Raw genomic sequence first — 14,247 nt, forward strand, 5'->3', positions numbered from 1 at the left:
GCCAAAAAGCTTATGCCCCGCTCTCTACTTAAGGTTTAGGATTAGCAGCCAGCATGTATGATTTACTGTTATTAGCCTAGTATTTACATGTAACAAAGACGCCGTAATAAAGCGCTACATAAACATAACATTTCTGTTGCACCAAAGTTATATTGAACAGATGTACAAACTATAAAAAAGTACCTTAATTCTTTTTAATGCACTTGTCGTGTAAGAGGTGCTTTTAAAGTCATTTTAGTACAAAAACTGGGACATTCATGGTGCTGCAGTTACATAACACGATGTTTTTCTGCCGGAAGATCCTGAACAAACAAGCTTAGGTTCCCAGCACCCTGGTGAAGAAAGCTCAGCGTGTGCACTTGTTGAGAAAAAAGCATTTGGAGACTTATGTTCCTTACAGCCCACGTGCTCTCTGGAATGCATGACTCTGATTGGCCAGTGTCGTCATTCAGTGGTCAGATATTCGGACCGTTGTCCGCGCAACGCACCAATGTCGTTCTGACAGGATCTACTTTAGCCTCTTATGTTTCATACTGTACACTTTATTTTAGAAAGTCACGGTAGCTGGGGACAGAAACAGTTACTACTTTATTACAGACATCCGGGACTTCAGTAATACTTTTATTGTAAACGTAAAACGTAACTTGTTAACTGTAAAAAAATCGACGTGGTGATGGAAAGCATCACTCAGAACAACGATGAACCGGTAGGAGAAATAAATATAAAATCTGAATTTGAATAAGAGTTTGATATTGGATTAATTAGTAGATTCGTGTTGCAATATTAGATTACAAGAAACAGCGATTGTTATTTTTTCATAATGGACCATTTTTATTAGCGGACGCTCAAAAATAATTAACTCCGGATATAGCCTAAAGAAAGCACTTTACAATAAGATTGTATTTTTTACTTCAATAAATCAGTTTAACATGAGGTAACAATGAGCAATATAGTTTGTAGCATTTATTAAACTAATGTCTGTTAATGTTCATAATAGTTGATGCTTGTGCAATAAGCTAACTAATGTTAACATATGTATATATAAATAATGCATACATATTAGGGCTGTCAAAAGATTAATCTCGAATGATCTGTCATGACACGGAAGGAGAGACAGGACGCAAACGCAAAGTTCAAAATAAATAACATTTAATAATAAAAACACGAGGGCTGACATGGTGAATACAGGAACACAGGAACATCCAACACAAGGAACAGACAGGGTAGCAATGACAATAATCCGGCGACCGGTGTGACAGAACAAAGGCATATAAATACAAAGACAATTAAACATGACAGGTGTGGTGTATTGGCGTAATGAGTCAATGAAAGTCCAGGTGAGACGGATCAGTGCAATACACAAAACATGTCACGGACTAGACGTGACATAACCCTCCCCTCTACGAGTGGCTACCAGACACTCACATAAAACACAACATAAACAAAGTCTGGTAGCGAGAGTCCAAGGGAGGGTTGGAGGGCTTGGGGACCCTGGCGAAGCCGGCAGCCGCCGGGATGAGACCAACAGAACGGTTGGCCGGACTGCGCCAGGAGAACCGGAGCGATCGCTCCGAGAACCGAGGCAGACGAATTACCCCCCTCCTGGGAATCGTCGACGATCAGATGCCCCCGGAAATCATCTCCCATCCCCTCGCGGAAACGGAGACCCTCGCTCGGTAGCCACCCTGGGGAAATGATCGGGCGTGGTCCGTTCCGGATCCCCCTGCGAGCAGGATGGTGGTCCTCCGAGGGACCATCGACGACGACTCAACCGTTGGGGGACCGCCTGGGCCGATCCTCCTCCCGCAGGAGCGAGCGATCGCTCACGGTGGTCCCCAAGAGACATCGGGGCTGATGAGAAATGAACCCCGATGTCACTACTCCCCCTCGACGAAACTCCTGGGGGAGCCGCCCTCCGTGAACTTGCTGCGTCCAATGCTGGCCGGATTATTCTGTCATGACACGGAAGGAGAGACAGGACGCAAACGCAAAGTTCAAAATAAATAACATTTAATAATAAAAACACGAGGGCTGACATGGTGAATACAGGAACACAGGAACATCCAACACAAGGAACAGACAGGGTAGCAATGACAATAATCCGGCGACCGGTGTGACAGAACAAAGGCATATAAATACAAAGACAATTAAACATGACAGGTGTGGTGTATTGGCGTAATGAGTCAATGAAAGTCCAGGTGAGACGGATCAGTGCAATACACAAAACATGTCACGGACTAGACGTGACATGATCGCATACAAAATAAAGTTTGTGTTTGCATAATGTATATCTGCGTGTGCTTTGTGTAAATATCATGTATATTATAAATACACACATATATTTATGAATTTGCGAAAAAAAGCTATGTATATATATATATATATATATATATATATATATATATATATATATATATATATATATATATATATATATATATATAATATAAATATATATAAAATATATAAATAAATATATAAAAATATATATATATATATATATATATATATATATATATATATATATATATATATATATATATATATATATATATATATATATATATATATATTCTTAAATGCATGCATGAATGTGTGTGTGTGTATTTCAATATAAATAATAATTACACACAGTTCACATACATAATGCAAAACATTACTTGTATTTTGTATGTGATTAATCTTTTGACAGCCCTAAAAGGTGCATATTAGGACCTTCTTTAGGTTATCACAAAAACTTTTGCATATACTATAACAAAATTATATAAGTGTTTAAAACACAGGTCACTGATAAAAGTATTTGATCAGAATCTTTATAGAAACCCCTTAAATATAAAGAGAGCTGTTGGTCTACAAATCTCCTGTTGGACAGATTTGGACTGGATTTGTGAATACAGTAGTTACAGTACTGACAACAGTGGCTGTTTGACAGCTATCCATGAACTTTCTATTTGATGTGCTTTAAAAAGTGTTTATTTTTTTAACATGTTGCAAGTGAAAGGATATCAGTAAGTATTTAATATGGACCCAGTGCGGTACTAAAACCAGAAAATGCTGCTTTTTACAGCTATATAATCTGCTAAACCTTCTCAAGCAGAAAGGTCAAGACTGTATGTTAAGGGTATGTTTAGAGAAAGTTTTATCAGTCATTTATCAATGTTAATTATTCATGAACCGGGGTGGAGCGATGCATGCTTCACAGTGGTATAAAAACTTAACAGAGATGTGGTCTGATTCTGGACGGCTTCAAGGCTGCTGGTTCACAGAAGATTTTAACATCATTTACCTTATTTATGCCTGGAACACAAATCACCAAGGTAAATCATCTTTTCATCTTTCTCACTATATCAAGTTAGTCATGTCAGTTAAAATGTTGCATAATTTTATTTTATGGCATTTCAGACACAGAATAATATTCAATGGCTGAATAATGAAATTATTAATTAATTAATAAATACATTAAATACAAAATTCCTTGTTGTTGCACTTAAATTTTTGAGTTGAATTAATTTGAAATTACAATTGTTTTTTAAACTTTCTTTAATAGTGAGTAGTTGTTATAAATTATAGAAATAAAGTTGTAATAACTTAAACTATTTCAACTTAAAATTCAAATGATATATTATACAAATTTTATATATATATATATATTAGTTTAACTTAGTATTTACAACCTTATAACCCCATGTGTAAAGTACTGCACTACAGATTATTGCTCTTTACATTACAGTACATTTACATTATGTATTTGGCATAATATTAATATATGTATATATATATATATATATATATATATATATATATATATATATATATATATATAATGCCAAATACATAATGTAAATGTACTGTAATGTAAAGAGCAATAATCTGTAGTGCAGTACTTTACACATGGGGTTATAAGGTTGTAAATACTAAGTTAAACATAGGGTTGTAAATACATATTTTTATTTTATTACTGTTGTAATATGCACTCCCTGTCATATACGTCCATAAAATTATCTCTCCCACTTCCACCTTAGAATCTACGTATATAATTTTTTACTTCTTGTGTTTATGTATATACTGTGCTGTATGTTATGCAAGTACCCTGAGCTCCTGAAACCAAACGAAATTTCCTGTGTATGTATCCACATTTGCTGAATAAATTAGTGACACTTTACAATAAAGCTGTATTAGTAAACATTAGTAAATGCATTAACTAGCATGAACTAACAATGAACAATTTAGTTTTTAGGCATTTATTAATCTTAGTTAATGTCAGTTAATTAATAATGTCAATACAATTGTTCATGTTAGTTCAGGGTGCATTAACTCATATTAACAGTATCAACGTTCAATTAAAAAAAGTATTAGCACATGCTAAAGTTAGATAGATAGCACTTTATTGTCCGTGTACGTGGAAATTTGTCTTAGAATGAATAAATACTGTAGAAGTATTCATTTATATTTCATGTCAGATAAGGCATTTACTAATTGTTGACAAGTACAACCTTATTGTAAAGTTTAATCAATAAATCTGATTCTGATGTATGTAAATGGATTTCTTCACATTAAGGCTACTCTGACCACCACACATCTCTCCCGAACATCGACGTCTCTGTGTTCCAGCACTCAAAATATAAAAGTGAGATCATATCTGTTTCTCTTATGAAAAGCAAATGCTTGAGTCAGAAGGACAAATGATCCTTGAATCTTGCAAAGAGTTTTATTTGTAAGCCTTTATTCATTTTCAGTCTTTTGTCAATGTACAGGAGCTTCTACCACTCATGGCCAATCCACTCTCTGATCAACAGCAAAATGACGCACAGCGTCCGGAACAGTCACCTTCACATCAGAAAATGAAAAGAAAGCTTATCCGTTGGGTCTCTTATATCGCTGGCGACATGACTGCGTTTGGCAAATGGATGAAAAGTATGTGATTAAGCCAAAATAATGCACAATGAGTATGATACATATACGTGCTTTGTGTACATACTAAGACTATTTATAGCAATCTAAATAATGTGTGATCCACACCCAAATAAAAACAAACATTCTTGAACAAAGCTGAATCTATAGACAGCAACAACATAAACAAGCGCCTTTTGTATCCCAAACTTAACTTCCGGTAGACTTCCGCATAAAATCAATAACAACAGAGACCCTCTAGAGTAGATTATTTCTGATAACAAGCAAAATAAATAACAACAAGTAAACTACATCAGTTCAAATCATAACTAAAGCATATAAACCATTACACTGTTAACCCCGATATTGTCTTTACTTAAACAATCAAATAAACATCACTTAGTATTTTCTGTTTTGAAGCCAAAGCTTAAAAAGTGTAGTTGATTTAACTTGTAAGCTTACAAAATCCATTAAACTAAAACATTCAAGTAGAATGAACTTAAAATTATTAGTTCATGTTGTGAGGAATACCCATAATCCTTTGCGCCTGAATACTTTGATTATTTTCTGCTTTTTCACAGAATAAAAACTGATAAGAACTTTCACTACTTAAATATTTGTTAATGAAATGTCATATAGGTTTAAGCTCTTATATTATTGATGTTGTTTTGTTGTAAATTATAATTTTGTAAACTCACCGTTCAGGTGATCAGTGTTTCTGTACATAAACCCTGTTCAGAACACTTTATTGTATTTCTCTCCACAGTACTGACAATGCATGTCAAAAACACAGTTTTGTGTTTCTGTGGAGAATCACGTTTATTCAATGACTGACTTAAAATCAGTCATCAATTCTGTATAATAATATCATTTATAACATCAAAAGTAATATAAAGTGATAAAAACTAAAGTTATATGCAAGGAGTTTCCTCACAAATTTCTAGTAATGTAAACTAATCTGGGAGTGCAGTAATATTGGAAGAAGTCTATTCAACTTAAAATTGTTGTTAGAACAGTTCATATGTTTAAGTAATCACTACTTAAAGTTTTTAAGTAATCATTACTTAAAGTTTTTAGGGCAACAAGTTTGCTTCATTTTTTTAAGTATATTCAACTTATCCGGGTTCACAGTGTACACTGAGCTAATGTTATGGTGTAAAATGAATGTATACAATGTTAGCTACAGATCCTTAAAGCTCCACTGTGTAGGATCTACTCCTATCTAGCAGTGAAAGTCTATATGACAACCAACTGAATATTACTTTCTAGCCCCCCCCATTCGGAACACGTTTTAACTCGTATGGTGGCCCGGCCGTGTCATGCCAAGGTTAACATGGCTTCCAGTAGCTACAAAGCAAAAGCAATGAAAAAAAATGAACAATTTGCAATGTCCTTTGCCTGTGTTCCATCAAAGCACACAGATTTATGTTTAACATGGAAAAAGTCTGATTGTCATGATATGTCCACTTAAAATCACATACAAAAAGCAACCATAAACGTAGCTTAGACACTCCTTTTACATCGACGCGAGGAAAAATATCACAGGGGCTGTTAAACTTGGTATTAAGATGTGTTTTCGTCGATCAGATCACAAGTGGACGAGAGAGACACATTACGTTTACACTTGGTGTTTAAATCCTTTTTTTGTCCATTTTCGACCACTTCTCTCCAGATTAATGAGGAGATGGTCTGTGGACGAGTCCCTCTCCTGTCATTTAATCATGAGCAGGAGTAATGATGGGTTTAAATGGACGCAAACTAATATTATGTCAGAGTCCAATGCTTATGTTTTAAGTAAACGTTACATGTCCGTGTATATGTAAGATCGCTCAACTTTCACACGCTTGTAAAATGAAACGAAAGACGCGCAGATCAGACGCTTTTATCAATGAAAGGCTAAAAATAGCGCTGTACACCGTGTGTTTGTGTTAGAGGTCAGAAAAGATGAAAAACATTTATCTCAGTACCTCAGATTACATAAATGGACGGAGAGACGGCGTGTGGCTGTTCGAACACATTAAACCACATGCGTGGTTACACTAACAAGTGTTATGCATAACCATGCTATAGTTAGCCAAAGAACTATAAAACTTCAAGTTTACAACATAGACTGTATATAGATGTAAACGAATATCCTGAATTACCTGTGGAGAAGATAGAAAGTATGCAACTTCTGTGTCCCTTGAGCCTTATGATCTTGGTAAACTAACATTAACTTACTCCAATATTGACTTTGGTCTTGATGTTTTTCCTGTCGCGTTGTCGTTTTAAATCCCCGTTTAGCTTCCTTGGCGACGTGTTTTAATGTCCTCGAGAATAGTTCTTGAACAGGCTTTCAAATCTGCCTCAAATCAAAGCATTAGATCGCGGGATCATCACGGTGTGCGGCTGTTGTAAAATCCGAAGGATTCAGTCTACGCAGGTTGCATATCCGGGCTGCATACGTCATCAAGCCTGGTTTATTTAAATTAACTGAGCATTACATTCGCAAGTCATAAGCATATTACATCAATTTACAATTAACTTAGAATAATTGTCAGCTTTATAATTGTTAATATTCTGAAATAAGACTGTCTTGATGACGTAAACCGCCAGCGTGAGTGTAGTCTGAAAGCGAGAAAGGCAGAGCTTGAATTTCAGGAATGTCCCTCGTTGGCGAATGTATTTCAAAGATGAAGGCACAACATGGATGCGCCAGTCGAGCGACTCGACTGTATGTATTTTAAATAGCAGATTCTACACTTACGAGAATACTTTGATTAGTGGGGTGGAAGTAATTACACATGAATGAGCACATACTTTTGAAAGAAAACATGGGTTTTTGCTAAGAATTAACTCAAAAAAGTACACAGTGGAGCTTTAAATTCTTGCCTGACTGCCGAAACTCTCTTAACACAGTGATCTGTGCTCGTCGTCTTTCCAGGGGCCTCATTTATAAAATGGTGCGTAAAAACCATCCTACATTTGATCTTACGATCATTTAACAAAAATGCGTACGTGTGTTCATAAACCAAACGTACGTGCAGAAAACGCGCATACCCCTTTCAAATCTATAAATTGCAAATGAACTTGTGCACGCAGCCGAGCAGTTTCAGATCTCCGCCTTTAAACGATGCGTAATTAATGTCAGACATATAAAAGAGCGCTTGTCAATGTTTAAACCCAATTTCAAACAGCAAGAATGGCTTATATTTCCAAAAACCTGCAGCAATCGGACTAGCAAAAGTGCGTACGTCTGCTCAGACCCTGACGTGGTGCTAAGCACTTTTCCACGTCAAAGACAGTTTTTATAATTATGGACTTTGCCGTGGATTTTTGCGTACGCAAACTTTACGATCAAATCTGTGCGTACGCACGCTTTATAAATGAGGCCCCTGGTCTTTAGGAATTTTTTTTTTATTTTCAACTAGGTATTTGTTCCAGAGTTCAGTTAAGTCACTAGGCAAACCGATAAACAAACACTGACCAGAAGGTCCACTGTGTAGATTTTAAGCGGCATCTAGAGGTGAGATTGTGAATTGCAACCAATGGCTCTGTCCACAGCTCACCCTCCTTTTCGAAACGCATAGAGAAGCTACGGTACCTGCCACAGGGCAAACACTTCACCGTATAAGACAATGTAGAGATGAAACGCACTCTATAGATCAGATTGTCCGCCGCATAGGGCTACTGTAGAAACATGGCGGCACAAAATGTCGACTTCCATGTGAAGGGATCCCGGTGTATGTAGATAAAAACATCTGATTCTAAAGTAATAAAAACAATACAGTTTATTTTGTAAGTTCTTTATACACCACTGATAATATAGTTATGTATGTTATATTGCATTTCTATCAAGAGATCACACAATGCACCTTTACCTTCACTATAAAAAAATCAGTAGAAATTACAGTATTACTTGCAGCTGGTTGCCGGTAATTTACCGTAGATTTAAATGTATGTTACTTACTGGCAATATTTTGTTCAGGGTTGAATGAACATTAAACATTTGCAGGTCTTTGTCTTTGCAGAGTAAAACTAAAATCCTCATGCGAAGCATTCTGGGAACCAAAAATCATCATCAACCTTTTTCTGTTTTTTTGCTTCAGATTTTGTTTCCCAGAATGCTTTGCTTGATGCTGTTATTTTAGTTTTGATCTGTAAAGACGAAAAAATGTAGGTGTTTATTGTTCATTGACTTTTAGCGAAATGTTGCCAGTGGATGGCATGAGTTTGGATCTACGGTGGGTTGCCGGCAACCGGCTGCAGGTAGCACTGTAATTTCTACAGATTTTTTACAGTGTTTGTTTCTGCGTTCGTCCAATGAAACAGTCTATTGATCTTTTAACAGATTTGATTTATCGGATCAATATTTTAAAACTATAGAAAATGTTATTTTGTTTCATTTGTCGTCGCTCACATAAAACATTTTTAGTTTTTTGGTTCACCAACATAAAACAATATCATACTTTTTTTTCACGTAGGACAGTTTATATTACTACAGATTATAGATTGGGTGTTACGTGGTGCGGCTCAAGTGATGTTTGTAAACAATCCTCTCAGTGGACTCATCATATTCGCCGGACTCATCCTTCAGAACAGATGGTGGGCACTGAATGGTTTTGTCGGCACTTTGTTTGCTACGATCTCTGCTCTCATCCTCTGTCAAAACAGGTATTTGTTGTTGGTAATGAACTTGAACGGTGCATTTACATGTTGGTGTTCAAATTTTAATGTATTATATCATCCTCAGAGGCGCTATCGCAGCGGGTCTTTATGGATATAATGGGATCCTGGTTGGACTTCTGATGGCCGTTTTCTCTAGTGCAGGAGATTGGTATTGGTGGCTTCTTTTGCCAAACATCTTCATGTCAATGGCTTGGTGAGTTTTGAGAGTTTGTCTTGGTTCTTTAATTAATATGTTTCATCCTTGCTTTCCAAACCATCTGCTTGTCATTTTTGGGGTGAAAAGTGTTGAAAGTTATAGGATTGTGGCTAGGAGGGATACAACAAAGGCCAAAATCTCGCCAGATGAGGGCTGCTTTTATCCTTATCCTATCTCAGTCTATTAAGATGTTTTTTAACAAGACATTTTAGTGTATTGTCATCTCGCTACCTGATTTACATTGTGGGAACATTAAGACTAGCGCTGCTGGCATTTTCTCATTACGGTACCTCAAAGAGTATGCGGTCAAAATCCCGATCTTTTTTGCGCTGTTGTAAATCAAATTGTTTTCAATAACCAACTGGGAAAAGGGATGTTTACAGCAAGCATTACAGAAATTACAGACCTAGGATTTATTACGGTAATTACAGACCTGTCACAAGCATTAACGACCTGCGATTTATTACAGTATAGAAAACACAAATACAACACGGTTCTGGAAATGATACATTTATTATCTTTGTTATGCTGTACCATAATATCTTCATTCAAAATTAAGACAATGAGTAATATAAAGCATTAATCCACTTTTATATAAGAACATTTCCTGATAATTGACTAACCCCCATGTCCTCCACGATGTTTATGTCTTTCTTTCTTCACTCGAGAAGAAATTAAGTTTTTCGAGGAAAACATTCCAGGATTTTTCTTCATATAGTGGACTTTAACTGAACCCCACGGTTTTAAGGTCCAAATTGCAGTTTCAATGCAGCTTCAAAGGGCTCTAACTGATCATAACCAAGGCTTGTGTAGCAAATCGATCATCATTTTTACCTTTTTAACCACAACTTCTCATCTTGCACTGGCCCTGTGATGTGCGTGCACGACCTTGCGCAATCACATTGAAGGTCACCCATGACGCATAGGAAAGTACCGCTCCAGTGTCTATCGCTCAAGTTGTTGTATGTGGAATGACACTAATGTCTTTGTGTCAGTTTATTGTTTAAAATGGTCCGTACGTGTGTATTTCGCATGCATCATGCGTGACCTTTCGACGTGATCACGTTTAAATAAGGTCATGGTCGCGCATTACAGGGCTAGTGCAGACGAGAAGTTGTAAAAGCAGTAAAAACTTTTTTGAATAAAAAAATTATGTTACTTTTTTATTGTATTTTATTATGTAACAATTTCTTATTTTTTGTTAGGCTATTATTGTATTAGTTTATCATCAGTATTTGCACAACGAAGTTATGGCTTAATGCCATTGTTTTGATTTATATTTATTTAAACATCATCTAAAAACTAAATGTTGCATTATATTATGTAACGTTTATATAACATTTAAAAGTTTTGTGTGTTTTGCAACTGGCTGTTGTTCAGTAAAAATCTATATGTGCATTTATTTAAGTGATCTGTTTTGTTATTTTGAAAGAAATCCTTATTATGTTGCACCATAGCCTACATACTCATATCGTATACTGCGTATTATATGGGTGGAGGGTGGCCTACATTTTTATTTTGTCAGGTGGCCTTCGGCTCTAGGTTAAGAACCACTGTGCTAGATTCAGTGCTGAATTTGCAAAAGTGACCAATTACCATTGTTTTATTTCTTTAGCCCTATAGTGTCAAGTGCTTTGGCTTCTATCAACAGTAGGTGGGATCTGCCTGTATTCACCCTGCCGTTTAACATCCTTGTGTGTCTTCACATGGTGGCCACAGGGCATTACAATCATTACTTCCCTCAAGTTCTCATCCAGCCACGCACAACCTTGCCTAACATCACCTGGTCTGAGATGGATTACGCAAAGGTAAAAAATAAAAAATCGAAGGAAGCTTCTCGAAAGTTCAAAATAGGACGGTGTTCTTTATTTAGAGATCAGACAAAGGGTGATTGTGTAAGAGTGCGATGTCTCCGACACCAAGGTCACATTGCAGAGCAGGTCACACAGAGAAGAGACTGCAACTGCCACCGTGGAATTCAATAGAGCGAGAAATGCTAGACTTTCCTGCATCATATGCCACTTCAGCAAAAGTTCCAAAAAGCAAAAAAAAACCACCTTCTTGTATTTTTCATCCAGCTCTTCCGCTCGATCCCGGTGGGAATCGGACAGGTATATGGCTGTGACAATCCTTGGACGGGTGGTATCTTCATGATCGCCTTGTTCATCTCCTCACCCATAACGTGTGCACATGCTACCATTGGTTCGACCATTGGTATGGTGTCAGGTGAGACCTTACACATTGAATTGGTGTTAAAAATATTGCAATAAATTTTAAGCTGATTAAGTTTCCATGAACTTCAGGTCTTGCTCTGGCCGCACCGTTTGAGAACATCTACTTTGGTCTATGGGGTTATAATTGCGTGTTGGCATGCATCGCGATTGGCGGGATGTTTTATGCGCTTTCATGGCAGACGCATCTTCTGGCTGTGGCGTGCGGTAGGTGTTTCTGTAATTTGATTGGTAGAGCATGTTTGCAACACCAACATTGTGGCTTTGCCGGTTCGCATATACAGTTAAAAATATACCTTGAATCCTCTATAAGATAAAAGTATGTGCCAAATGCATGAATGTAAATGTAATGTTTGGCGTCAGTCCAATTTCCTTTAATCATTACACAGTTGTGGACAAACTACACTTATGGTGTTTATTTTTATTTTAGCATTCTTCTGCGCATACCTGGGCTCGGCAATAGCAAATGTGATGTCTAACGTACGTATCATATACTCAAAATAACATACAAGTGCGTAAAAAGTCCATTAAATTTTTTATTTGATTTTATTAACAGTTTGGGCTCCCAGCATGCACCTGGCCCTTCTGCCTGTCCGCCCTTACGTTTCTTTTGATCACTACGGAGACAAAAGGCATTTATAAATTGCCTCTTGCTAAGGTTACCTACCCTGAAAAAAACCTGATATATTTCTGGAAGATGAAGAAAGAAGAGAGGGTCGATAAAGAAAAGAAAAAACTAGAGAAGATGCAGTTAGACTCGCAGCTGAAGAAAGACATGGAAATATTGGTCACGATGGAGAAGAATAAACCGGAGATTTGCACTGTGGCCGTACAGGTCGATGCTAAGAGAGAAAATCTAACAGACCAGATGTGATTTCATTGTGTATAAGTCTCTTTATTATGAAAGTTAATGTGTAATATATATATATATATATATATATATATATATATATATATATATATATATATATATATATATATATATATATATATATATATATATAATATATTTTTTGACATTTACCACATTTATTTTTAAAGGATCCAATAGTTTTTCCTTTATATAAGTATTATGTTTGTGTACAATCTAAAACAATAATTGAGAAAATTTGCATATAAACTAGGAATTTACAATGATTTATTGTCCATATTTCATCTAGGAATGTTTTTGGATATGGTCCAATCCTATCATTTTGATTGATGCTTTACAAACCGGCATTAATTTTTTGTATAACAAAAGCTTGAGAGTTTTTCACATAATTAGCTTGCAGGCAGGGAGAGACAGATGCCTGTAACCTGTTGGGATAAAGAGTACTTGAATTAACGCCTTACCCAATAAAGGCTTATTTTTTAACTATAATGAAGATACAAAAATAGATGATGAATTTCAGTTTGGTGGCTGGTCTGCTAAGATCACTGTTTTATCATCTGTAAAGAACCCTATTGTATTTGTTAGTTTTATTATTATTATTATTATTATTATCCTTCCGCCGCTGCGTCTATAGCACCCCATAGAACCGTATATTAAAAATTTATGAAATTTGGCACACAGATTAAGGACAGTCCAACCAGTCCTACCACACCAGTTTTGGTCATGCACCACATTATGTAATTTCTCATCATACATTTTCCCCCATTTGGTATTCTCCTTCAGTTGTATGAAATGTATTATGTATTATGTAGAGTAGGCGGTTTTAAACCTGTTAGTGGACCTTCATCTGGTAATCTTTCTTTTTGAGTTTTTAGGTTTCTGATATATTGTATTGTAGTGTTGTGAAATGGTCACACGGCATTCAAATTAAAAAATAAAATATATCTTTTGTGTAAATGTTTCATTTAGATCATTTATTTTTTAAATTAGTTATTAACATTTTATGATTTAATTGTAATTGTTTCTCATCAACTCGTGAATCCCCTGCAACCACCAGGGGTTCAAGAACCTCAATTTGGGAGACACTCCAGACAAAAAGTTACCAAAAGTTAACCCATCAATTCTCGTATACCATAACAGCTAATTCAACTGCAAAAATGCCAACATGTATATTGGGCAGATCCTCGGCAAAAGGTTTGTGGATTGACTCATCATCACAGTCATAGTTGCCAATGTTTTTATATTTTTTTTCTGCCTTTTTAAGGCATTATGCAAACAGCCAGTATAAATGCGCAAATTACTTGCTAGGGTATTCTGGCTGTTTCTCAATGTCAATGAAGGATCCTCGGAAGCCAGAATTTCGAGGATGCTATCATCGACATCCGTCGAAG

At 36.1% G+C, this 14,247-nt stretch overlaps 1 protein-coding gene across 2 annotated transcripts; it reads left to right on the forward strand.

Annotated features, from left to right (window-relative positions):
• Nucleotides 1–456: 456 nt before the first annotated feature.
• On the forward strand, nt 457–12,937 carry slc14a2 (solute carrier family 14 member 2). 2 transcript variants are annotated; one of them, XM_073860630.1, is made up of 11 exons: nt 457–698; nt 3,170–3,317; nt 4,559–4,627; nt 4,797–4,914; nt 9,354–9,543; nt 9,623–9,751; nt 11,370–11,562; nt 11,833–11,980; nt 12,058–12,192; nt 12,416–12,465; nt 12,542–12,937. In XM_073860630.1, exons 2-11 carry the CDS (start codon nt 3,294–3,296, stop codon nt 12,857–12,859), a joined length of 1,374 nt encoding a protein of 457 aa, XP_073716731.1. In that variant the 5' UTR covers nt 457–698; nt 3,170–3,293; the 3' UTR covers nt 12,860–12,937. The 2 variants fall into 2 exon arrangements, with proteins under 2 accessions (XP_073716731.1, XP_073716730.1); XM_073860629.1 differs by having other exon boundaries at nt 458–698; nt 4,755–4,914.
• Nucleotides 12,938–14,247: the final 1,310 nt, after the last annotated feature.

Source organism: Misgurnus anguillicaudatus, chromosome 22, assembly GCF_027580225.2.
Source record: "Misgurnus anguillicaudatus chromosome 22, ASM2758022v2, whole genome shotgun sequence".
NCBI lineage: Eukaryota > Metazoa > Chordata > Actinopteri > Cypriniformes > Cobitidae > Misgurnus > Misgurnus anguillicaudatus.

Bases quoted from the DNA above. Each gene is read 5' to 3' on its own strand.
- slc14a2 (XM_073860629.1), top strand. From the start codon at position 3,294: ATGCCTGGAACACAAATCACCAAG. The intron at 4,628-4,754 runs GTGAGATCATAT...GTCAATGTACAG, and splicing joins CCAGCACTCAAAATATAAAA to GAGCTTCTACCACTCATGGC. The intron at 12,466-12,541 runs GTACGTATCATA...TTTTATTAACAG, and splicing joins TAGCAAATGTGATGTCTAAC to TTTGGGCTCCCAGCATGCAC.